General features: G+C 38.6%; 4 protein-coding genes across 5 annotated transcripts in view; 1 reads left to right on the forward strand and 3 right to left on the reverse strand.

Annotated features, from left to right (window-relative positions):
* Positions 1 to 4,229, reverse strand: part of Vha100-2 (V-type ATPase subunit a family protein Vha100-2) — a 120,035-nt gene extending 115,806 nt beyond the window's left edge. The window contains exon 1 of the mRNA XM_076811564.1: positions 3,924 to 4,229. The gene's annotated coding sequence lies outside the window, so the exon portion shown is untranslated. The remainder of the gene's footprint in view (positions 1 to 3,923) is intronic.
* Positions 4,230 to 5,660: 1,431 nt separating this feature from the next.
* On the reverse strand, positions 5,661 to 16,828 carry LOC143376291 (thiamine pyrophosphokinase 1). Of its 2 annotated transcripts, XM_076826445.1 has the most exons (7): positions 16,061 to 16,828; positions 15,890 to 15,985; positions 10,855 to 11,028; positions 10,483 to 10,745; positions 10,308 to 10,412; positions 9,484 to 9,646; positions 5,661 to 9,386 (listed from the first exon to the last, which is right to left on the reverse strand). In XM_076826445.1, the coding sequence occupies exons 1-7, from the start codon at positions 16,527 to 16,529 to the stop codon at positions 9,220 to 9,222; spliced, it is 1,437 nt and encodes a 478-aa protein (XP_076682560.1). In that variant the 5' UTR covers positions 16,530 to 16,828; the 3' UTR covers positions 5,661 to 9,219. The 2 variants fall into 2 exon arrangements, with proteins under 2 accessions (XP_076682560.1, XP_076682552.1); XM_076826437.1 differs by lacking the exons at positions 15,890 to 15,985; positions 16,061 to 16,828 and adding an exon at positions 11,207 to 11,349.
* Positions 11,679 to 13,704, forward strand: LOC143376301 (mitochondrial protein C2orf69 homolog). The gene is made up of 6 exons (XM_076826460.1): positions 11,679 to 11,784; positions 11,904 to 12,052; positions 12,132 to 12,259; positions 12,331 to 12,493; positions 12,572 to 12,815; positions 12,897 to 13,704. The coding sequence occupies exons 2-6, from the start codon at positions 11,927 to 11,929 to the stop codon at positions 13,097 to 13,099; spliced, it is 864 nt and encodes a 287-aa protein (XP_076682575.1). The 5' UTR covers positions 11,679 to 11,784; positions 11,904 to 11,926; the 3' UTR covers positions 13,100 to 13,704.
* A 1,979-nt stretch (positions 16,829 to 18,807) lies between the features above and the next one.
* Positions 18,808 to 25,339, reverse strand: Cct7 (chaperonin containing TCP1 subunit 7). Its single transcript, XM_076826424.1, has 6 exons — positions 25,178 to 25,339; positions 24,293 to 24,553; positions 21,858 to 22,187; positions 21,305 to 21,777; positions 19,415 to 19,684; positions 18,808 to 19,325 (listed from the first exon to the last, which is right to left on the reverse strand). The coding sequence occupies exons 1-6, from the start codon at positions 25,178 to 25,180 to the stop codon at positions 19,040 to 19,042; spliced, it is 1,623 nt and encodes a 540-aa protein (XP_076682539.1). The 5' UTR covers positions 25,181 to 25,339; the 3' UTR covers positions 18,808 to 19,039.
* Positions 25,340 to 27,129: the final 1,790 nt, after the last annotated feature.

The following is a 27,129-nucleotide window of genomic DNA, read 5'->3' on the forward strand; positions in this document are numbered from 1 at the left end:
ATCAGTAGATATGGTAGATTATGTGTTCCTGTTACCTCCATTTAAACTTTTGCGGGGTGAAGCTCTCCGGAAAGGTCTTGCAGATTCCGGCGTGAACTCGTCGAGTGGATTTATCTATTCATCTCGCGTGGGTTCATCATTTATCTATCTATTCAATAGTTCTGTTAGGCTAGCCTCTTTCCATCAGAAATTTCAGATAAGGGCACTGGCCTATCCGTGACGTAAGATGGAGCATAATCGAGAGTGTATCGACGATAAATGACTTGCATCAGCTGGGGTTGGTTGTAACGTCACATTCGATCCTGGCCGATGATGTTACAATGGTCCCCGACCATGTTTCCTGAGCTTTGATTAGAAATTTTCACTGATGTGGTGCTTAAAACTCCTAAGTAACCATCGTTACACTAAAAAGGACAAAATTAAAAATTAAGAGAAGTCACATACCTGCACTATTACGGAAATGTTTATAGGTATTACAATTTTAAAGGACTAAAAATAAAAAAACTTTATGGCGTCGAAAAGTTATTTATTTGGTCACCGCACATGTCTGCTAAGTATCTAGACTCCTAGAGAATCGATTTGTGTATTTCAATTCTAATTTTTCATCATATAACCAACACTTGATATATTATAAAATATTTAACTTGTTACTTTCGATACCGATATACCCTCTAACGAGAATAAGTCTGATTTTGAATTTACATCTTGTCTCACATTGCCGCTAGAACCTGGGATCTAAAAGAAAATAAATTTCATTTCTGACTCTAAATTGCGAAGTCCAAGGTCAGTTTAAGGTCAAGTTATTACAGTGGCTCACAGCCATAATCGTACGCTCTTTAAAATCGCATAACTTTTTAAAAATTAATCCAAACGACTTGAGTTTTTTAGAAGCTAGAAGGATTAGTTTGCTAACAAGGGAAGATCCCGAACCCGAAAATTCAAAAGATTCTGAAACTTTGGGAATATGTAGGGGATTTTCTCCTGGTTACAACGCAAATTCACTCGAAGGGGGTGCAATTAGCCCCTGAAAATTCGGCTATTTTTCGATTTTGTGTTATAACTCGGCAACTGTAAGAGATAAAGAAAAAGTTTCAAGACAAAAGTTACTTCTTTTAATTAGATCTATCATTTGGTAAAAAAAAAATATTTTACAGTTCACAAGTTATATCACAAAATCGGAAAATAACCAGATTTTAAGGGGTCAATTACACCCCCTTGAGAGTGAATTTGGGCAGCAAACAAAAATTCCGTTGTAATCAGAAGGAAATTCCCTACGTATTCACAAAGTTTCAGAATTTTTTGAATTTCCGGGTTCGGGATGTTCCCTTGTAAGTGACGTGATTCGTCGTTTTGAAAAAAAGCACTTGGTCGGAATAGCAAAAAAAAATAAAAAAGGTCGTTTTTCAACTTTTTTGTGAGCCTGTAATGAAAATCCAAAAAACCCGTTTGTAGATTGAAGTAAGTTGTATACGTGTCTAAAATTTCATGAAAATCGGTTAACGTTGCTCTGAGTTATAAACGCTTAAAGATCGCAGAATAAGGTCGAGAATCGCGGAAATTCACAAAATCAGCGATTTTCGACCTTATTCTGCGATTTTTAAGCGTTTATAGCTCAGAGCAACGTTAATCGATTTTGATAAAATCTTAGGCACGTATACAACTTACTGCAATCTACAAACGGTTTTTTTTTAATTTTCATTACAAGCTCACAAAAAAAAGTTGAAAAACGACCTTTTCTATTTTTGTTGCTATTCCGACAATTGTTTTTTTTTCAAAACGACGAATCACGTCACTTAGCAAATTAATCCTTCTAGCTTCTAAAAAAAACTCAAGTCGTTTGGATTAATTTTAAAAAATTAATGCGATTTTAAAGAATGTACGATTATGGCTGTGAGCCACTGTATATACGTTCGGCTGCATAGTCATGTCAGATGCAGTGTCTAGCGAGAAAACTATGTAGTCCCATTCAGCAAAATATGGACGGTTTTGAAAATGTTTGAAAAAAAATTACACTAAAATCGATTTTCCTCACAGAAAATTCGCCCGTTGAAATCATTCAGAGTGTGTATGAGAAATATATTTGTATCAGCATTAGTGAAGCTAATTAGGTGGCCTGGTTCAACTGACAACCTTGTATGCAATACAACGCAACTTTTAAAGTATCGGTCACCCCATTTGTATTAATTAAATACCTAATTGTATTCGACAGCGTTCTAATTGCTTCTTAGAACTAATGCATCTACAACACAACTAACGTTCAAATTTAATTTGTACGAGCGTCATATAGAACGCGTCCCTACTGATACGATCTACGAACAGGGCAAGAATATTAACGATCTTTCAATGCGAGCACTCAACCTTAATCTAAGTTAGTAACACAGACACGAAAACATAACTGTAATATTCGAATTCCTGATACCAAATTCACTGAAATTATCTGGAAAATGTAATAGCCTCGATAACTGGGTAAAATTTTCAAGAAAACTTCGATAATAAATAATAAATTGGAAAGAAGAATTTTTCATTAAATATCAAAGGAAGGATAATTTTATTACCCAACGCCTCTAAAATATAGCGCATTCGCAAGTTAAGCTTGCGAAATTTAGGATAGATAACAGCTGGGCAATATTTAAAGTAGAAATTTAGATTATAATAATTGAATTACTCGAGGATAATTACATAATCGCGGAAGGTTCTATTTGCAATCTTCAAAGCAACGTCTCGGAGTGCAGCCTGATTTACGGAAACGAATATGAAACTCTATACGTACAAATTCCGATGCGACTGACAATAAATATTGCCTCATTATTTACAAATAACCCGTCAACTTTCAGTCATTACTCGACATCAAATTTGCCAACTCAGCGGTCGTTTCCACCGTTCGAGATACAGTTAGTAAATAAATGCCTCTTGGAAATACAGATACAGTTCCATTACGCAACCGTTTCACGCTGTTACATTTCCGACGTTCCCGAAATCCAGGTACAGTCGCTTCCCGTCCGCTCGAATAAAGCCAGTAGACCTGCATGTCCCTTTGTGACGCGGATAATGTCATTGGCTCGAGTGCCGCAACGTTCCCGCGCGCATATATTTTCGGTGTTCCCGAAATCGGGGCGATCGCGTTCGAGAATTCTTTCGTGGCTCGCAGAGCTCGCGTCGGTGTCTAGCGGGAACGGCTGCCAAAACGGCACACCGAGAGTGTGCCGTGCCTCTGATGTACACAAGAGCGCTTTCTTCGGCGCAACAGATACACGTATAAACCCAATTCGTCCCGACATCTATTCTTACGTACATAAGGTTATTTACACTCGGTGTCTGACACCATTTTGGTAGCAGGGCACCGGTGCTGGGGCCAAACTGGGGCTACTTGTTCGCTAATGCGCGTGAAACATCGCGGAAGGTAACCGGAGGGAGTCCCGACGGTTGCATGACGCGCGGGGCTCGCCTTGGCCGGAAGCTGACATCGAGAAAAGTCCCCGCAATGCCCCATGCACCGGCGGGTCGCGCGGCCTTCCGATTAGACGAAAGCCGGGTCGACGAGGTACCATTTCAATGGAGCTGATTGCCGACGATTGATCGCACGCGCGAGAACGCGCGCGACCAGATAACGGTAAACGATTCGGTGCGCGTTTCTCGAGTTCCGAAAACCGCGGAACGGCGGCGGCATTGTCCCGCGATATCGCGTTGCGACCGAAACGCTCGCCACCGAACCAGCGCCTACGTAACGCGTAACAGGACGGATAAGCTGGACGATGTATATACGTTTGAGAGACTATTACCCCGCAGCATTATTCAGCCGCGTGCCTCGACGGCAATGTACTAGACGGCTCGGGACGGCGAACCTTTCGAAACGTAGTCGCAGGGGACCCCGTCGCTGTGCCGAATCCAGCGACGTTCACTTACATGTATGTTCGATGACTTACCGGTCTCGTCCGATTATTCAACCAGCAATGATACATCGGACACATCCAGCACGCCACACTCTGTGCCCCCGTGAAACTTTCACCGTGAACCCGCGAACGATCACTGGCGGCAACTAGTAATTAAGGAAACTACGACGAAAACGATACCGACCGGTCGAAAGACCGCAAGGGACTGGCCAGTGGCCGCGACCCCACCACGCGGTACACCGTCGCCGAGGACGCCAACAAATGTAAACATCGCTACAGCTGATCATCGTGACACATATACGCCTGTATAGGTGCGTAAGTACGTATTTTAGTAGACCGCCGCCCCCGCCTCGTCTAATCCCGTCTGCAGGCGCGTATCGTAACTGTCGCGACGTTTCGATACGGGTGGACCCGATATTACGCGTACGCTCGCGGTTTAACGGGCAGAAAAGCATTGCCCCGGACGGAGCGCTGGGACTTGGTCGCGACACGAGAGTGAACACTGTTTTAGCGTCGCACGCGCGTAGAAGAAGTGGCGATTGCGTTCGGATAATGTGCGTGAGCGTCGTAACGCGCGCTTTGCAATCGACCGCACTAACTGGAGCGATGTATTCTCTTTCATACGCAGGCCGCGGAGAAACGTCGTCGATGAATTTTCAAGAGTGATAGAGGGGATCGAAACTGACACTTTGAGATTGGCAACTGTAGGTTGGAAATGCATAGTTTATAGTAATACTTATATACCTCGCTTTGTGAATTAAGTCGCGGTCGAATTTCTAAGTTCGAGTTACAAATTGATGTTGAATAAAATTGTGTAACTAGTTAATTTTAAAGGTGCAAACGCCGGAACAAATAGTTTAACGACGTGGGTTGGATAGTTGATTTGAAAAATTGAAGAAATCAACTGGGTGGGCCTCTAGCGAGTGATTGGAACAACGTGTATCGTCGCTGATTGGTTGCCGCGATTTTGGAGCAAAAGCGGAAGTAGACAGAGAAAGAAACTGTAAAAAAGAAAGAGACAGAAATACGGATAGAAAGAGACAGAAATACTGATACAAGGAGACAAAAATACTGCCAGAAAGGGAGAGAGAGAGAGAAATACTGATAGAAAAAGATAGATATGTTTATTTTCGGTTTTGCTCCAAGATGGCTGCGGTTATACCGATCACTCCCTAGAGGATCGCTAGAGAGAATGAATTGAATTTCTGAATTTTATAACTCAATTCTGCATCCTACGTTAGTGAGAATAGTAAATATTCTAGAGTTTGGATTTTCGAAATGAATTGATCTAAAAAAAATTCAAGATTAATTTATAGAATTCAGAAATTCAAATGATTGGCGCTCGATTTAAATACGTAAAGAATTTGTCAATAATTTATAATTATCCATTTCCGACTAACAGCTTTCTATTATTAAATACTTTTGACCCCCTCTGCCACCCGTCAAAACTTATTATTTATAAAACGTTCCTTTTTTTTGCTGTGGAAAATTAAATGTTTCATTTGTATTAAAAATTGAGCTTAATTATTTGCAAAATTGTATTTGTTAAGTTTTATTTTTTACAGACTATCGACGTTTAATTATCAACGTTCTACTATCAATTACCATACTCGTTTCGATTTATGTCGTTTACATATCGAATAAATTCTCATTCTTATCTGGTAGAGAAATTCTCCTAAATAGTAAATAAGAACAAATAGAAGAAAAACATTAGTATCTTGGGGATTCGAATTTGTCAGAAATAATACTAGGAAGATAATAACAGAGTAATTCAATTTCCGTAAACGAAAAAGTATATTTTTATATAGAAAGTAATTTACTTCAAAATACAGTAACGATTAAGCATAATACTATATTTGACGTTCTAACGAAATAACAATTTCCTAATATTACCTAATATATGATCAAGACAATTAGTTTGTCTATAACGCACACGAGCTTTCGGTAACTTCTCTGTAAAGAAATTTAATTCTATATTGTACCCGTGCTATTATTAAACAGCTATATTAACCAATTTCCATCTTGCAATATTAGTCGTGACTCCTAAACCTTTCATCCATGGACCGTGACTATCTATATTGACAATTTAAGCTTGCAGTTGCCTTATTAGCATGTTTAAATATGTCAACTACTTTAAGTAACTCACAGTCCAAACATCAACTATAAAAAATATGCAAAAATATATGTAAGTACATGATCCGAACTAATACATTTTACTTAACTAAACTTTACTATTGGCAGCAGTACGATTCATAATGTTTACATGAGAAATTTAAGGAAATAATTGTTCAGTAGATTTATAATACATTACCACCAAAATAAACTCATAAACATTTTCATGATATCGATTTGAAGATCCTTGATTTCGTATTGCCACTGTTAAATGTGCGCCACTTTAGCATGGAAAAGGTGATTTCAAATTAGTGTTCAAAACAAAGTATGTAGTACATTTGTCCAATAAGTATCGAGGCACTAAATATAACACGACTGAAGCTGCAAACTGAGCTTTCTTTTTATAAGTACAAGTATTATTCACACAGTGTATTTTTGTAGCAAGCAAATTATGTTTTTGAAATCACCTAAATAGTATATCAAAATACTTCAAGTAATTAAAAAAATTTATAAGACAAATGTTAGAGAGTTTCAGGGTACTGATTGTTGGTATATATATCGTATAAAGACACATACACAGAAACATACATGTTTAGCTATGCTGAGCTAAATAAATCCCATATTTATATGCGCATGGTGAATACTGTTTTGATACATTATTTGTACACGAAGTATGCTTAAGGGGGAGGGCTACCTAGAAATTTTCGAAAAATCGATTTTTCGATTTTTATATTTTTCTGAAGTACATCTTAAATATATTCCCTGAAAGTGTCAAGTTAATCCGACCGAAATTGACAAAGTTACACGCGTATAAGTCGGTAGGTGTTCCTCAGTGTAGCGCCCAGATCCAAAACATTAAACGAGTTTTCCTCGAAATTATGTTTCCAAATTCAGTGACATATAACTAAAAAATTAATGAACCGATTTACTCGCGGCTTTGCAGGCTTATTATAGGGTTAAAAAATCTAAGCGCTATCGGGAGCTTTTTCTTTTTTTTGCCTACATTTTTGTTACACTCGAAAAACGAGCGATTTTTTTGCCAAATATCGATGCTTCAACTTTGCACAACCGCCATTTTGTCTCAAAATAATTTTTCCAAAATTGGGCCCGAAAGCGCCTAGATAATTTCACATAGTATCTAAAAATTTTCAATTTTCAATTTTGGATGATCCTGCACCGAGCTGCGGTTGTCACCGCAAAGCGCCTAAAAAACAAAGATGTCTCGGGCATTGCCTATTACTCACAAACCTTTTAATACTTTTTACTACAAAAAATACTGAAATATCCGTACTCTTTTCAATAGACTAATGTTAAATAATAAAAGTTTATCGGTTTTTCTAGAAAAAATTCACAAAGAAGCATGTTGTTTTAACCATTCTAGGCAGAGTTCGGAGGGATTCGGCTCCACTGATGGAGGGGGAAACACCTACAGGAGCGGTGATAATGTGTACGTGAGACGCCACGATTGGAGACTAACCGCCGCCAGCGCCAAGTGAGTGACACCGCGGCCAACCAGCGTCGACAACATATTTCCCGGTGACGCTGGTTGGCTGTGGTGTCGGTTCGCGTTGGCGCCACTTGGCTGGCTTGGCGCTGGCGTCAGTTCACGCCAGAGTTGGGCAAAGATAATATCTAGATAATATCTAGATAAAAGGTACTTACGGTTAGTCATTATTCTAACTTTGAATAAGGATGATTTAACTTTAGCTTTAGCCATGCGCCAGATATGAAGCCGGTTGTTCATGTATCTTTAGTTCTTGAGTTGTGGCTAACGTGGTTTCAGCTTTCATTCAATTTTTAGTCTAGAAAACGACTAACCGGCGAAAGCCTTTGAGGCCCGACCCGCGCGCGGTCGCCTGCCGGTCAGATTATACAGAATCTCAATTTATTTTTCATCGTATCAATATGAAAGTGTCACCAATGGATTCCTGGCGTTCTCTTGATTAATTGGACCGAAAATAATTTAAATCAGACTATTTTTAACGAAATGGACTTTCAGTTCTGCAAATAAATTTCTCACGTAATATCTTTTATTATGCTCCGAATTATATCGTTTTGGGGGCCAATTTAATCGAGGAAACACGAGGAATCGATTGGCGTCACTTTCGCAAAGATCTGATTAGAAATGCAGACCTGCGGATTCGTCACTAATTGTCCGCAATATTGTATGGCCCCACTGGTTTCGAGCGTTGAAACCGACGAAACTCAGCGAGACCCATGATTGCTGGCGAGCATCGCATTTGACGACTCTAGCTAGAGAATCACCCCGTATAAATGCTAAGAAATGATAGTGTGAAGCCCACAATACCGCACATTCTAAAGCCTAGAGTATTAGCTCTCTATTATGTTGTTCTTAAATAGAGCAGAAAAAATTAGTACATACAGTCTTCCGATTGTTGATAAGTCTTTGGACTCGGATTATCAGGAAAGATCTATCCACGCCACACTTTTGCTTTCTCGCTACGAGCGAGGATCTTCGGGCCCTAGGTAGTAGACCGCCCGTTGACAGCCGAGAGCAATAAAACCGACGGGCCACATAAAATCTTCCTATTTTTTATAAGTGTTGATGAAAGTATTACCAATCGATTCCTCATGTCTTCCCGATAAAAATGGCCCCAAAAATGATATAATTCGGACCATAATTAAGGATATTACGTGAGAAATTTATTTGCAGAATTCAAAGCCCATTTCGTTAAAATTGGTGACACTTTCATATTGATACGATGAAAAATAAATTCAGATTCTGTATAATCTGACCGGCAGGCGACCGCGTGCGGGTCGGGCCGCAAACGCTTTCGCCGGTTAGTCGTTTTCTAGACTAAAAATTGAATGAAAGCTGAAACCACGGTATTCACAACCCAAGAGCTAAAGATCCTTCAATAACCGGCTTCATCTCTGGCGCCATGAATAAAGCTAAAATTAAATCATCCTTATTCGAAGTGTGAATAACGACTAACCGTAAGTACCTTTTATATAGATATTATCTAGATATTATCTTTGCCCAACTCTAGTTCTAGGTAGGCCTCCCCCCTATATTCAAAGATACCAATATTATATTTTGTATGTACAATTTAAACCATTCTTATGGAATTGATTTCATTTTTGGAATACGGTAAAGTGATCCAAGTATTATACGGAAGCCTCAGTACTGCAGATGTTGGGAGCCAATTAGTAAAGTACAGAAGTGATTAGCATTACTGTCATTTCCTTCGTATATTCATCTTGTATGCGACGATTGTATTTCATAATTATTCATACTTTCTATAACTGGTTCGATACCCATAGTCCATATCACTGGTGAGTCTGTACTCACAGTTACTTCGGAACAATTATCGTAAGTATTTGATGAGCTTATCAGACCACCAAACTGCATAGTTGCATTATCTGCGAAGTAAAAAAACATTACGCTGTTACATTACACGACTTAATAAAATTTTTCTTAGCGCTCCATTTTTGCTTTCATACATATAGGAACACATACTTAAATTCCACTTTAAACCAGTTGTTGTTATAGAGTTAACAGGTGCACCAATCGGTAGAAGCCCGCACCAACTATTATTTTGTACTAAAATATTAGGAATGACTATGCTATGAAAACCTGGTTTCAATATCCATATCAACGAATTGCTCGCAACTTGAATTACCTAAAATAATAAATAGTATTCTGTAAACAGCGTGGCGAGAAAAGTCGGTACCAGCGGTAGCGACTTTAGAGTGGGGCCGGCTACCCACGTCCACGCATGCGCGCGTGACGTCACGACCGTTGAACCAATCAACGCCAAGATGAAAATCGCTGGAAAATTCGCCGACGCCAGCGCCACCGTCAAGCCAAGTGAGGCCGCGGCCAACCAGCGTCTCCGGGGAACAGTGATGAGATCTGGGGCGGGTTTTCTCGCGCATGCGCGGCGATTTTAGCATCAGTATAGTACAAGTTTCGATAAAATGGGGTATCTTGATCACGCGTTACTTGCCCTCCCCCAACATAGATGCGGACTGCAAAAGTCGCGCATGCGCGAGGAAACCCGGCCGAGATCTCATCACTGCCGGGGAATCAGTTGTCGACGTTGGTTGGCCGCGGCCTCACTTGGCTTGACGGTGGCGCTGACGTCGGCGAATTTTCCAGCATTTTTCATCTTGGCGTTGATTGGTTCGACTGTCGTGACGGCATCGCGCGCATGCGTGGACGTGGGTAGCCGGCCCCACTCTAAAGCCGCTGCCGCTGGTAGCGACTTTCCTCGCCGCGCTGTCTGTAACTGCTGCTGATCATTTTGTAATAAGACAGAAATTCATCAAAAAGATATTTACTTGTCTGTCGCCGATAAGTTCGTTGCTTTTATGAAGCGTGTTGATATTGCCAATGATATGATCGAATCTTCCCGAAGAGTCCACAAACACGTATACTGCATTCAGCTGCGTACAACAATATTTTAATTATCCAGAGAAATTCGTTTGAATAAGTTGCAATAAAATCCAACATTACATTTATATTTTCAGCCTTAGCATATTGACCTAACTGAATCAAAGCTTTTGTATAATCCGAATGATCCTGATCAGGTGTCTCGATGATCATCGAGCCCATGGATTTCAACTTGTCGAGAATAATAGAAGAACAACTGTCCATATCACCGGTAATTAAATTTGGCACATATTTGTCGTATTTTCCACTTAGCAAGTCTATACCACGATCCTTTAAGTAATGCAACCACTTGTGAGTTCCACCATCAACAGTAACATTAATTTGAGCTGAATAATAAACACATTCCTGAGTGAATCGTTTTGGTCAAAGGTCAGTAAGCCCGTGGTTATGCTTTTCTTTGCTCCACGCATAGCTCCCAAAGCGTAAAAATCGTACCATTCTCCCAGAGCCTGAATAAAATATCATGCTTCCACTTCAGAGGACGGTTCAAGATTACCACAGCATATTCGTACTGTGCGGGGCAATGAAATATCTTAAGCGGATCCCACACTGTTTTAGTTGAGTCCACACCATGCTGCATTATCGGGCTTGCTTTGTATTTCCTTAAAACTGAAAGATATGTTCAAAAGTGTGGTTATGTGACAGAACTTAAAACTACTTATAGAATCCAAACTATTTAACCACTCGCAACAAATTTTCCGATCATTAATTTCTCATTCAATCACGACAGAAAAAATACTGAAATGAAGTCGAACTCGACAATTACGAGTTTTGTCTCAACACTTACGTAATAACTGTCGGACTCTGTTCGTGATGAAACTCAGTTTTGAAATAGTTCTTTTGAGACCACGCATAATTTATATATAATATTTAAATTTATAGCGAGATATGATTTTTTTCATTTCTTATCGCTGCTCTTCTTTCGCATCCCTTGAAATCTGAAGAAACGTCCATAGTAAATTCTCTTTTACATACGAATTGTGTGTAAACACACGTCGATTCATTGATCCTACAAAAATACGTATTATACACATGTGCCCATATGTGCTATCATATAAATTCTAATAAAACATCCTAGTTCGATAACAGTTGCGTATATAATTTTCGTTATTTAATGTAAAACGCTGTATTGTGGAAATCGACAAAAAAAGGACGCACGATTAGTAATTATTGAACAGCGGTGTTATGCACTGCGGTTCTTTATAAATGCATCGCGGTCGATCGTTTTCACAAAAGTACTAAATAAAAGCGTGTAATTATAGAAAAACTTATCACGATAAATTGAGAATAATTCAAATGAAATGTACTTTGACGATGTCAAACGTAATCGCTAATTAAAAGACGTTGCTGCGCGTTAGGCCCGCTGTAAGCTACTGCTTTTTCTTCCGATTTCACTTTCGATTAATGGATAATAATTTAAGTGCCGAATGTATTAGAGAAGCATAGAATAAGAATTAAGTCTGTGGTAGAAATTTCCATTTTAGGTTTAGAATTTTCTTCGAGCATAATGCCGAAAATTTCGATTTGGAAGAAAGTTCCCGGTATCGCTGGCCGGTGCAATGATATAATTTATTCGTGTCCAATCTTACCACCAAGTCAGGATATTCTTGTATATTTTGGAGGTGACGTGCAGGTGCGATTAAGTACTGTTTGCAATAGAATGAGATATAAAACTTTTTTTAAGGTACCTATTTAACGTAACACCTTTACAGGATATTGAAGAAAGTATGGAGCCACATCCAGATAGTAGAAAATATATGGAATGGAGTTTGCAAAATACTGTTCGCATACTTTCAACAAATTTTCCTAAGAAACATGTACTAGTCGTCCGACCATCCAGGTACAACCAATAGACAATCTTTAAACCGATGTATTCAGTACGCTCATTTACCGTTTTAAATATTGCTACAGGATATATGTAACAAGGAATGCTATGTTCAGCTGCTTCGATAATTTTGTACCAGCGAACGAGTACGGCGTGCCATCATTTTCCCCGGCGCACAATGCTTTAAAGCATTTACAAGAGTTAGTAAATTCCTCCTTAGAGCGCATCGATACATGTAACGTGGATGAGGTATATTCTAATTCGCCTCGCTAGCACAAACTTTAAATGACAATTTTTATATTGAAACCGCTATATTTGAGCTTCTAGGATCCTACGCATTTTAGTACGCAGAAAACGAAATTATCGTTAATGGGCTTTAGCAAAGGCTGCGTTGTATTGAATCAGCTACTTCACGAGTTTCATTATTGTCAAAGTAAATCGAAGTCTGATGGTGAAATTAATAATTTTATAAAACTCATTGAAAGTATGTGGTGGTTGGACGGCGGACATGCAGGTTCCAAGGATACATGGATCACAGAAGAATCTGTATTGGAATCGTTTGCAAAATTAAGTAATGCAACTTAACTGTTCGCCGACAGAAGCTTTCGCGAATTTTCTGACGGTCTGATATTCAAGGATTTACATATTGTAGGAATAGATATTCACGTGCACGTTACGCCGTATCAAGTTCAAGATTCTTGCCGCCCATGGGTCCGTGAAGAGGAAAACCGATTCTGCAGTATCTTACAAAATATGGGGATTCCTATAAAACGAACTTTACATTTCGCAGATAAACCAAGAAGTTTGAAACTGCATTTTAATATTCTTAAAGCTATTGGTGATTATACGCAGTAATATCGTGATAGTAAAACTAAATCAAAAATATTTGCCAGGTTTCCTGGCGAGCAGTAATTAACTTCATTAGTAAGTTAACAGTATTAAAATACGTACAGTAGCGGACGAAAGAAAGTTTGTATCCTTTAAAATCGCATAACTTTTTTAGAATTGGTCCGAACGACTTGTGTTTTTTTTTTTTAGAAGGATTAGTTTGCTAAATGACGAGTTTCGTCGTTTTGAAAACAAATGCAATTGGTCGGAATAGCGAAAAAAAATAGTAAAAGTCGTTTTTTAAGGATGTATCGGACCTATCTTCAAAATGGTACCAGGTTGATGTAAATTTGTGAGATTGTTCTTTTTAATCTTCCTGATGTGCTCCAGAAATTTTAAACAAATTCAGTAAACGGTTGCTGAGTTATAACGATTTTAATTTTCACTGATTTTACTCGTACTCTTATGGACAACGACGATCTTGACAGATAAAACCGCTGAAAAAATGTTGAAGAAATGGTACCAATGCTTTCAATTTTTTTTGTTCATATAGTATATGGATAGATTAAAATATCTGCTGAGTTTCGATTGTTTTCACTACACCGTTTTAAAGAAATAAATTATAACTTGAGAAAATTGTGAATTCAGGGCATTTTCATTGGCAAAAGTCCAACAAATAATGCTTGAAAAAGCATTTGTAAAGGGAAAAATCCCCCTCTACGAGTAAAAAAAAGACTCCAACTGTCGTTCGAGTTCCTTACATCTAGATTTACCATGTGTAAGACGTAGATATTCAAGTATTTCAAATTTGATGTACTTTTGTCTAATATTGTACGTCCAATACATCCTTAAACTTTTCTTTCCGAGCCTGTAAAAAAAAATCAAAAATCCTGTTTGTAGAGTTAAGTAAGTTGTATATTGTCGTTTGCAGGAAAGAAGGCACCCAAACGCTAGGCGGGGCAAGGGGCTACTTTGCTCTCATTGGCTCCCACCCCGCCCGTGTCCTGTCCGCTTACTTTGTATTCGTCGACGTTGCCGCGTCGGCCAATGCGAGCAAAGTAGCCCCCTTGCCCCGCTTAGCATCCGGGCGCCTTCTTTTATGCAAACAACAGTACATGCTGAAAATTTTATCAAAGTCGGTTAACGTTGGGTCGAAAGTCGCGAAATTCCCGAAATCAGTGATTTTCGACCTTATTCCGATTTTAATGGATATGAACAGTGAGGGATTTAAGAAAAAAGGCCCAGGTGGAAAACGTTCCAAGGGGCCCATTTCTTCAGAAAAATTAGGAGGTAGTTTAGTAAAAACTGGCCAAGTGTAGTAGTAGGAAAAAATATTTAGTGTTTGGATTAGGGCTGTTCGAGTACTCGAATATTCGAGTAGCTTGAAATTCGGACTGAGCCGAGACTCGATTTCCAAGCCGCGCCGAGTACTCGAAAAAAGTAAGCGGCTCGAATAGAACCGAGTAACTTGAATAGAACCGTGAACTCGAATTTTTTCGAGCGGCTCGACTAGAATCGAGAACTCGAATTTTTTCGAGCGGCTCGAATAGAACCGAGAATTCGAATTTTCTCGAGCGGGCCGAAAGTACCGAACAAACCGGTGTGTCGAGTAGTTTGAAGCTTGAATGTTTCGAATATTTTAGAATATGTTTATATACTGGGTAATGGTTTGTAATTATTATTATTATTTCGACTTGATTTATTTTCAATAGTTAGAGAATACTTTCATTTGCAGTTTACATTTTAATTACTCACATTATTACTGCGGCCTCGCCTTTACTCGTATCTTACTTTCTCCTTATATACTATATTTTCTGTTTAACGAGTAATAAAGTCGAAATAATAATAATAATAATTACGAACCATTATCCAGTATATAAACATATTCTAAAATATTCGAAACATTCAAGCTTCAAACTACTTGACACGCCGAAAAAAGCGAGCGGTTCGAAAGAACCGAGTAGCTCGAAAAAATTCGAGTTCCCGGTTCTATTCGAACCGCTCGAAAAAAAATCGAGTTCTCGCTTTTCTTCGAGCTACTCGGTTCTTTCGAGCCGCTCGCTTTTTTCGAGTACTCGGCTCGGCTCGGCTCGCTTTTTCCGAGTACTCGAACAGCTCTAGTTTGGATACCTATACCTAACCATAATTTTTTTTGAAGATGGAGCCTCGGGGGGGCCTTCTTGGCAGGGGCCCAGACGGCAACTGCTCATCAGCCGCCCTGTTAAATCCACCATTGGATGTAAACTTTCTTTCGTCCACCACTGTATATTAAAATTTTGAAGTTATATTCTGCACAATTTTTTTCACAATTCGAAAGTTCTTATTGATTTTCATTCTATTTCGTAATATTGTAACTTGATACAAAATCTTACTTTTATCCAATAGCTTGATGTGTTACATGAAAAGGAATGGTCCGTACTACATTTTACAATAATACTTTATGTATAGTTCGTGAATAGCTGCTCAATAATTTTAATATTTATTCAATTATACTTTAAAATAATGTACATTTGAAAAAAAAAGTATTTCAAATAATGTTCATATATTGTGAAACTTTATATACAACATAATGCTAGATCATACATATTACATGATTCCCAGCAGGAAGCAGAAATATTCATATGAAATAAATATCTTATAGCGGATATTTGATATGTTCGAAAGAGTTTCTTTCAATTATATTACGCTAGCATCTATTTTGACACTTAGTATGATAGTAAGTTACGCTCCCAGATCCTGAAAGGAAAGTATACGTAATTAATACAGATGAATCGCTCGAAGAACTTGTGTCTTTGGTGTGAATAAAAATGACAATACCATTATTTAAATGCGATAATTTAACTTCAGCCCATTCGTCGGATCCGTCGCAACAGTCGCAGAAACCATCGTTTACTTTGTAAGATGGTATCTTCGCTATAATTTCATTTAGAAGATATTTGATCAGTAACAGATAAACGGGTGTGCAATAAAATACAAGCACTTAAATACCTGTGAATTGGGAGGACGAGCTTTCGCAATTAAAAACACCATTGTTGCATGCATTGGTCCCAGGTTCGTCGCTACCATCCACAGGGCAGTCACAATAATTGTCGTTAATTTTAAAAAAGTTTATCTCAGTCTTGGAAGTGAAACAAACAAATTTGCCACGCGGGTTCGGAAGATACCGCGAAATATCTTGGTCGCGCGTGCCACGCAGCGATACGGTCCGACCGTCTTTATCGCGGAGCAGTTTCGAATGCAACAGCTCGTTCCATTTCGAGCGCGCCTTACCAGTTATAATATAATTGGACGGACGCACCGAACCGCTAATCAACTTCGGTGAGATCGCTTGGTTAAGTTCTTTGAAATAGAATAGCTGATGAACGACGAAAATAATAGCGACCACGAAAACGCAGAGCAACGTGTATTTGAACTTTTTCCGCAGAAACCGACGTTTCCAAGATATCTCCGTTTTCATATTTGCCGGCTCAATAATTATCCCAGCGTTCTCTAATCGTCCCAGGCGATCTTTCTTTGGCACGCAACGCCTTCCCTTTTAACGCCACTTGACAATCCCAATGTTGTATTCCACACATTTGTTAAGTGTGTTAGACGTAACAGATATATTTTTCTCTAATCGACAGTTACATTACGCTTTATTTACAAACACTATGTACTGATGCATGCGGTCTGTTTTGAATATAGGCAAAGTTGCGTGCATTTGCGTGTCGTGTTATGAGTTTCTTGCGTCAACGATTACGAACAACGAAGTTGCCCGCGATTCAGCGGCGCCTTCGATTCTCGAAACGGCAGTTCGAATTTGGCGGTTGAACGCGAGAGCGAGCGAGGTTTCTGCTTTAGTTTTTATGGTGGTAATAGAATTTGTTTGTAAAGTGATAGTGAACATTCTTGTTCAGGCAATAAGGCTGTATTCTTTATTATAAGGTAGATATTGCCTATTTTTGATTTAACAGTCTTATTGTTTTAAAATACACTTTAAAGTGTTAATTCTTGGTGGACCGCGCCTGGGTCTATTTTGACCCATGTTCTCAAGAATCTAACACAACTCCTCAACTTACGATAGGTAGTATGTTGACGTTGTTTACTGACTTAAGGGTGTATTGGACCTATCTTAAAAATGGTACCAAGTTGATGAAAATTTGTGAGATTGTTCTTTCTAATCTTCCTGATGTGCTCCAAAAATGTTAAACGAATTCTTTAAATGATTGCTCAGTTATAACGATTTTAATTTGCACTGATTTTACACGCACTCTTATGGAAAGAGACGACCTTTACAGATAAAACAGCTGAAAAAATGTTGAAGAAATAGTACCAGTTTTCAATTTTTTTTTACATGTATACAGGTAGATGAAAATATCTGCCAAGTTTCAATTGTTTTCACTACCCCGTTTTAAAGAAATAAATTATAACTTGAGAAAATTGTGAATTCAGGGCATTTTAACTGCCAAAAGTTTAGCAAATAATGCTTGAGAAAGCATTTGTAAAGTGAAAAATACCTTCCTAGCATCTAGATTTACTACGTGTAACACAAAGATATTCAAGTATTTCAAGTTTCATATATTTTTATCTAATATTGTACGTCCGATACATCCTTAAGTCGGTAATTATTTTTATTGAAAGTCGTAATGTGTCTCGAAGAAATGTATTATTTTGGGCGCGTTCCACTTACGCCCAAATCGTCCGCAACGCCTCGTGGTTTTCGTTCCACAAAACGACCGCGGTCGTCGTGATCCCGCTGCAGACGTCACGGATGACGTCATTGATGCGATTGCATCGCCCAAGCGATGCCCACGATCTGAAGTGATCTGATTGGCCCGGACTATGTTTTCGGCTTACTTAACGCCTTTATTATTTAAAACTTGTAATATTTCAGAACATAACTAAAAGTAAACAATACTTTACTGGTCACGCATTATCGAAATTGAACGTAGACGATTGAAAATCGGTCGCTATGTTGAATGAAAAGTACGGGCTTTGCCGATCCCGTTCTACTATACTTTTCGCCCGCGACGTTCATAACAGCTCATAAGCAAGTGCAACGGGAAATTTCCGGTCGTCGTGGGCGCGGTCGATTTGGGCGTAAGTGGAACGCACCCTTTATTAGTTCTCAGGGTTAAGCCGGGAATCCACCGGGAGCTATGCTAAGCTGTGCTATGTTTTAGCTTAGTTTTTGGTGGAAACGGTTCCATAAGAATGTATTAAAGCTAGTTTTTTTTTAAACGTAGCATGGCATAGCAGAGTATGGCTTAACTTCTAGGTGGATTCCTAGGCTCTATAATTAAAACGATTTCTGGAGTTCGAAATATCGATTGTTATAGGGAAAGAATAATGTTCCTTAGGGATAGATAAAAAAAGGTGTAGACGGATCGAAACTGACCCAGATATGGCCGTCAGAATCGTCGGCTTTCCGAGGGTTAAAAACATAAAAAGTACTTCTGCATGAAAATTTAAAATTTAAGAGATGTCAACAAATACCGTAAAAATGTTAATTTTGAAATAAATCACAAGTGGCGAAGATGTGATTGAACAGTTAACAAATTTAACAATAAATAAATGAAAATGGACACTCGTGTATACCGATTATATTAAAATGAAAAATGGAGTGCTTAGATTTTTTCAAGCGTACAAATTAGTTTAATCTTTCTATTTAGAACAGAATTATACAATTGGACCATCATTGTGTAAATGCATAATTTTAAGACTTTGAAATCGTAACGATTTAAATAGTATGCATCAAAGTTTAGTTATCGTAATTTTAATACGAGTGTTAGAATACTTGCTGTATAAGAGTGTGAGATCCATTTTTATAATACATTAAAATGTAAAAAAGAATGCAAAAATTATATTGGATATTATAGTAATTCATAATGGCGTAAATGGATCGTAGCAATACATTTAGTGCATGTATTATTAGTATTTAGTTTATGGGCTTCTGGTCTTCGTTCCGAGCCAGTGAAGCGATCTTTTCTACATTGGTCTTCCCATGCCTCGACCCATTGGAGCTTGTGAGTCCTGACCACTTTTCGGATTTTTTATTGTCTCATCCACAGATAGAATAAGGCACGCTGCTTCAGTTGCAGCAGTTAGCGCGTTAATTTTCACAACGGCAGGTTCCCACACACAAGTTGTCAGATTGTCACGAATATCTTCATTATTAATGTCAACGCCACAGTAGTGCACCCCTTGATGATTTGCCTGCCGCAGTTTGTTTAAAATGTTTGTTGAATCGAAACCAGCGTTATCGCACAATTGCCTGAAATTTATATTATTACGTATACTCATGTCTTATGAACTAGAAACTGTGAATCTAATAAAACATGAACGGAAGATCACGATACACACCTCGGGATAACTTCCATTGCCCGAGCTATCGCCCCAATTAAAAGTTGTTCTTTTCCTGCTATAACGCGAGAGTAGTCTCTTAAAGTTTTTGATAGCATCATTTCAATGGCCCCTCCTCCAGGAACGCCGGTATTAGTTTTGAATATACGCCTGACAACCATAATAGCATCGTGCAATGATCTTTCAGTTTCTTCCAAAAATTGTTCTGCCCCTCCGCGTAGTATAAATGTGCAGGTTTTAGCGCGTGATCCTTCATAGAAGAAATTGAATCTGGAAAGAGATACTCCATATAATGATTTTTTACAAAATATTTCAGTCGCCGAGTATCGTGTAGTGATGAGCGTGATACCGCTCAAGTAGTATCGATACCTAGCGGTGAAGTATCATGGCATCTCAAGCACGTATGAGTACCGTAGGTATCAGAAGGTATCGATACCTAAATGATACCTACTCAAAAGGTTCGATCCTTTGTAGGTATCAACATCTTGGCTGGACTTGGTATTGATACTATTTGAACCCGAAACAAGCATCCATAGGTACCGAAACAGGAATGAGTACTTGGAAAGAATCATTTCCCAAATGATAGCTGCAAAAGATTCAGTCCTTTAAACTCGACTGCGTTCGAGTCGGACAAGATACCGCACGACATCCAGATGGCGAGGACACCCAAGGCGATGCCTCTCCGCGTGTTGCGACTTTCGACCCTCGAAATGGTTGGAATATCCATTAAGAAGTGAGAAATCTTTCAGTTCCGCATTTCTCATCAGATCTTTGCGAAAACGACGCCAATCGATTCCTTACGTTTCGCCGATGAAACTAACACTAAGAACGACGTAATTCAGAGCATAATGAAGGAACTTAAATGAAAATTTGATTTATATAATTTCACACCTAAGTTCGTTAAAAATAGTCCGATTTACATGAAATTTGGTATAATTATCGTTGGAAAAACATAAGAAATCCATCGGTATCATTTCCATATCGATACGATGAAGAATAAAGAATGCAGTTTTTCTTAAATATAAATCCTCGGTCGATGGCAGCGAATCGAGATAGGCGCCCCGCAGTCGAGGGTGAAATATTAATTTCAGCGCGTTAAGAAATTCTTTATTCTTCATTGTATCGATATGGAAGTGATACCGATGGATTCCTTACGTTGTTCCAATGAAAATTACACCAAATATCATGTAAATCGGAATATTTTTAACGAAATTAGGTGGAGATTATGGAAATCAATTTTTCAAGTAATTTTCTTCATTATGGTCCGAATTACGTCGTTCTTGGTGTTACTTTCATCGGAAAAACATACGGTATCGATTGGCGTCGTTTTCGCAGAGATCTGATGAGAAATGCGGAACTGAAAGATTTCTCACTTCTTAATGGGTAGGTATACTAACCACTTCGAGGGGTTTTGTTTTCGGCACGTGGTGCCGGGCACCACTTTCTTTCACTAGCGTCGCGAGAAGATCACCCAGTACATCTATTTCGCTTTCTCTCGTTATATTCATTCTCTTTCCTCGTCCAACTATTCAGGGGTCCCTTATTGCGAGACTTTGTATGCTCATCGCTGGACCCCAACGCAGTCGAGTTTAAAGGACCGACACTTTTGTAGGTATCATTTGGGAATCGATACCTAAAGTACTCATTACGGTTTCGATACCTATACATGCTTGATTCCGGTTCGAATAGTATCGATACTTTACTGTTGCCGTGATACCACAATTCCACTCAGTACTCATTTTAGCTCCTACTGGTATCAAATGTCGATATCAAGTACTTACAATTTCGATACGTATCGAACCTTCCAAACGAGTACTTTGGGTACCCAACTACTTGAAACTCATGAGAAAGACTGGTATCACACCCATGACTAGTATCGTGTACAAGTACCTTTCTCCACCAATTTGTTTCTCCTCGAACATTTCGCATTTACCCAGATCTGATTCTTTAATGTCGTGCACCGTCGTCAAGATACTGCCACCGCAAGCTTTCATTGTTCTCTTCAAGTCCTCCTCTGGAACTCTGCCTGCGCAAAACATATCTCTGTCCGCGAAGTATTGCGTGGCGACGTCGCCAATAGGTAGCTTCGACAGCACAACTTGCGCTCCGCTCTTATGAATTTTATCCAGCTTATTGTACAAAATCTGCCACTCCGCGTCGACTATTTTTTGATATTCTAAAACATTATCCACGCGTACTTCCGCGTTATCTCTTTCCGCTTTAAGCTCTAACTCTATATTTAAGATGGCAAGTTTGCAGTCCTGATATTTTTTTGGCTGCATCTCAAACCCAGCGTAAGAAAAGGTCTTCTTGAAAGCTACACCTTCAACTAATTCTGAATCTTCTAACGCTCCGCCGGAGACCTGTAATTAAAATATTCCTTCATAAAATATTGAAGTGACAAATTGTCCTTCGATAGTCACAAGCTGTTTCGCATAGTCACCTTTTTAATGCCTATCATGTTAAGAGGCAACATATCGTCGAGCATCATAACAGCTCTCACGACCATCTTACTGAAAAATTCTCTTTGCTGGTGAATTAATTTTGAACACATAGACGTGACTGCGCATTCCTCTGCAAGAGTCATTACTGATTGCGCATTACTTTTGTCCATCTTTATGCTGTGCTCGTTTATTTTGTCAATCGCTACTTGAAGCGCGAGACGAAGAGCTTTAATTATGATACGCGGATGAACTCCCTCCTCGATGAATGGTTTCATTTGCTTTAAAAATTCGCCTGCTAGTAAAACTACGCTTGTGGTACCATCGCCAACCTATAATGTAAAAAAGAAAAAGGAATTAGACTATTTTCACCAGGTTTGGGAATTAAGCGAACGCGGCGGCCAATTTTCAGAGGCAACGCCTTCTTTCTCCCGCCGCGCGTTTTGGCCAGGGTTGTCACCTTATCACCATATAAATCCCGGAGTACTACACATTCCAACCCGGAGATTTGAATATTAACCCGGAGATGAAAAAAGCAAACAAATTTTGTTCTCGAATACCCGAAAAACAAATGTGCAATTCTTTTAAGCTTAAACAATTCAGAATTTAAAAGTATCTATTTTTTTTAATTAATAACTTCAATTGTATATAACATTAATACGATTGTATAATACCACAATTTTGTATTATCTCATTTTTTTCTATAACCCGGAGATTTTCCAGTAAAACCGGAGCCCGGAGATTTGCTTCAAAACCCGAAGTCTCCGGGTGAAATCCGGAGAGGTGGCAACCCTGGTCTTGGCCCCCGCGGCGGCCCAGGTGATTGGAGCGTCTCAGGCCCGTACTGTGCCCGGATGGAAAGAAGTCGGTTGAAATATCACAGGGGTAAGAGGAGTTCTTCGCTCGCATTGGCTCTCCCCGCCCGTGTCCCGTTTGCTTACTTTGTATTCGTCGACGTTGTCGCGCCGGCCAATAGGGATATACTATTCGGACCTGATATTCGGACCACTAGAGTTTCTCGACCGACTTCTTTCCATCCGGGCACAGTACCACATGAATCGCGCGTGACGCATTAGGGTGACATTGTATCAATAGATTTCCACATCGTCCCAGAGAGCACGATTGTCGATACATTTCTGTTTCGTCAACGCGCCACGTGCGGTTCACGTGGTACGGGCCTGAAGCGCTCCAAGCACCTAGGCCGCGTTTACTTAATTCCCAAGCCTGATTTACACGATATTAGAATATCCTTTTAATAACAAATTAATTGGTCATTCAAATTCATATATATTAGCTATTCCACGTCAAAACGAATAGGTGAAAAATTTAGTTTCACCGATTCTCTTCAAAATTACAGCATTTCTCGATAACCTTGCAAAAACAAAGTATACTGAATTCCAACGGCCTATGTCAAATAGTTTTCGAAATATGTAATGTTAAAGTTTCGAAAATTCAAACAAAGTCGGCTGACGCGTCATCACTTAAACTGTAATATCTCGGTCATTTTTAAAGATAATAACGTCTTGGGTTCATTTTAAAGCTGAAGGAATGCTTTCTCACACCGCATATAGAATATTTTGTTTTGAACAATAGTAGGAATATCTGCTCATCATATAAAAGATTAGCAATAGAAGGTAGCAGATATTCCTACTATTTTTCTCGAGAATACCGAAAACACTGAAAGAAAAATTTGTTTTAGCCCACCGTATATAAATACTTTCCTACGCTAGGATATTGTTTTGAAAACGCGTGCGTGCGGACTGACCATGCGATCCGTGCAGTTCCAAGCGGTCTGCACTATCGTAAGTTTTATTTTTTTGTTAATTGTTCCCAAAATCTCTCAGTTTTTTTAAAAAGGCATTTATTAGTTGAAGACTTAACGAATCGAATGGTATTTTTTTCAAGCCGGACCGTAGGTGGGAACGATGTCAAATCGCGATTTGAAACGTTGACATCGATTACTGTTAAGTTTATTAACAATAAACAAAATATTCTCTATACGGTTTGAGAAAGCATTCCTTCAGCTTTAAAATGAACCCAAGACGGTGGCATTATCTTTAAAAATGACCGACATATTACAGTTTAAGTGATGACGCGTCAGCTGATTTTGTTTGAATTTTCGAAAATTTAACATTAAATATTTCGAAAACTATTTGACATAGGCCGTTGAAATTCAGTACACTTTGTTTTTGCAAGGTTATCGACAAATGCTGTAATTTTCACGTGGAATAGTTCATATGTGCGACTCTTAATACTCGAGAAATATTTTATAAAATGTATGAACATCGTTGAGGTAACTACGGATCTCGAAGATGTTACCAGTCTATGTGTTCTTAAATCTAATATTCTCTGCGAGTATACTGGTAATGTCTCACTCGCTACAATACCGTTTTATTCTCCTCGCAGAGCCACAAATTGTCTACAAACTATCGCTTACTTCTGCGTCTTGTGACTTAGCGATATCCACCAAGGTTTTCGCCGCCGGATGAACAACATCCAGAAGCTTTAAAATAGTTGCGCCGTCATTAGAAATAGTCGCTTTTCCATTTTGGTCGACGATAAGTTTGTCCATTCCGCGAGGACCTAGAGTGGTCCTTACGGCGTCCACCACTATTTGACATGCATTTATATTCGATATCAATTGCTGCTTTCCCTGTGATGTGTCTGTGCCTTCTTTCAGCAAAATTATTTGATGTTGCTGCAAAGAGAACACGCTTTCAAATAATGCTACACATTTACTATCAACAATGACGATGAAAGAAATAAAGATGTACTCTCATGTATCTTCCCATATTCACTATTTAGCATTCAAATATACATGTGACTTTTACAATGGTAAGGGTAACTGAAAGTTTCTTTTACGAAAACCTCAGATTTTATAAAACAAGTGAACACAGATTTAACCGTGGATCCTTTGTTCCGTTACTATGTGAAATATTCACTGCGAGTATAAGCAGTTTACATGAAATCTGAGAGAACAGGTACTTAGTTCATTATTGAAAGTTTCTTCGCATGCACATCGTGGGAGTAGGCCGAAATTAATCTCCATATAAGGTTAGAGCAACTCAACCTATAATATCACGTTCATTCTTACGCGTTTTAATTTATTATCGGTTTACAAATGTCCATGTAAGTAGATATTTCTGTTTATCGTTATAAATGCGAATCGTGAATTGCCGGTATGAAATGTATTTCTTTTATTAAGTGGCTGTAGACAGGAGGCGGTTTGCCGTAAAATTGGGGATGTGAATTTATGCTTCAATTAATGAACGAAAATGCCACGTGTTTTAATATTCGAAGGAAAAAGTAGTTCGTCACTTACCATTTTTATAATTTATTTTACAATTCGGCTTCTTCTTCAATTCCACTTACTGTGCTCGAGCGCAGTTATTTCAGTAACCTGCAAATCGTATTCGAGATGATTCTGCTAGGATAGAAGCGTTAAGTGTCGTTCACATTTAACGGAAGTGGGTTTGCCGGAAGTATGTGCCCAATCAGAAATTGCAATTCAAACTTCTTGGAACGTGCTATTCGTCTTTTGAGTTGGTTGAACATTAAGTTTTAAGGTAGTAGATTAAATTAAAATGAAACAAAGTTAAGTAGGTTGCTGTAATGAGAATTACAGCTTTGGTTCACAGAAGTGTAATCTTTTGAATTGCAAATTTTAATATCTAATTCCTTTTGAAAAAAGTAGCACGATGTATTCAATATACTCATATAATACATCATACAACATAAAAAAAAATAATATAAAGGCAATCAAATGTGATAAAACGTAGAAAACTTCGCTTCGTGTAAATTTAAAAATTAATGAATGGTTCTTTCTTAACCTTCACCAATTTTCAATTTTCCAATGCGTCATGCTTAATTTTTATTAATATTATACAATATTTATATTTATCCTTACACCAACTTCTACGTTCCAAACATGAATATAATACTTTTGCTCAGTTTTCGAGATTGAACATCTGACATCAATTTATTACTTAATTTCAGTTATTAACATTAACTTGGCACATATCTTTTACAATTCCCTCCCCCTTCTACCCATAGGACACTGAGCAACCATGTCCCTATACACGAATGCTAGCGAAATGAGTACGACCCCGCAGCTATTTTGGCCTTATTATCTTATCTTAGACATAGTTCCGGTGTTTTAACATGATCCAGCGAATATATATTTTTTTAACCCATTTGTCGTTTTAATGTTTCAAGCAGTTTTTCTAAAAGATAAAAGAATTATTCTGAATTAACAGTTATGAAAATGATACTTTTTTTACGAGACAGTCAGACGTCACGTAGCGCTAGTACTTGACGCCAGTAGATGTCGCCATTCTCGTTTTACTTCTCCACTTGACGCCAGTAGATGTCGCCTTTTGAAAGCAGAATCAACAGACGTAAACCTTTTTCCAGAAATCTTATAATGTTACTCCTCTGCCCTACCCCCCTAAAATACATGGAAAAGTCGAGGACAAAAAAGAGTATTATTTGTACTTCTACGTTAGATTTAGCTGTATATAAGAAAAAGGTGATGAAATCCCCCACCCCTCATAAACATGACTCATATGAAAGAAGCTAATTCCCTTTAATTCTCGAAAAAATTAAAAAAGTTTAAATGCAAGGAATGTGAAATCAACTTTGCTAATTCCAATTGTATACAAATCAATTCAGTGCTCAGATTTTCAGCTTCGATTTTAAGTAATTAGCGGGCCGTTGTATGAGAAAAAAATCCGCATCTCTCTTAATCCACTACTGACTTTGATTCGTTTAAATTAGTCTGTACCAAGTTTTTATTATCTTCGATCGTAAAATAATCTTCATACGGCCCGCTAATTACTTAAAACCGAAGCTGTAAATCTGAGCACTGAATTGATTTGTATACAATTGGAATTAGGGCGAAACTTCCGAAAACCGGTCAAACCCGATTGGGCTGAAATTTTGCAAATAGCTTCATTTTGCATAAAAATAACGTTTGCGAGAAGGATTTTTGGCGACTCGAATTTTTTTTTTACCATTTCAATGCCGTTCCCTACCTTACCGACAGAGTCGAGAATAGGATCCAGGACCTTCGATTCGTACATGTGTTTAAAAAATCCTGTACGCAAAATTTGAGTCAAATTTAATAAGGAGAATGCATTGAAGCTTGGCCCCGTGTAAACTCACATCGGTTCGCTACCATGCTTTACGCGCCCGCGAGCGGGCGCGCGCCCCCCGCCCCAAACTAACCCAAAACCAATACTAATACCCAGTATCAAGCTGATATCTCTTTCTAAG

The sequence above is a fragment of the Andrena cerasifolii genome, chromosome 1, assembly GCF_050908995.1.
Source record: "Andrena cerasifolii isolate SP2316 chromosome 1, iyAndCera1_principal, whole genome shotgun sequence".
NCBI lineage: Eukaryota > Metazoa > Arthropoda > Insecta > Hymenoptera > Andrenidae > Andrena > Andrena cerasifolii.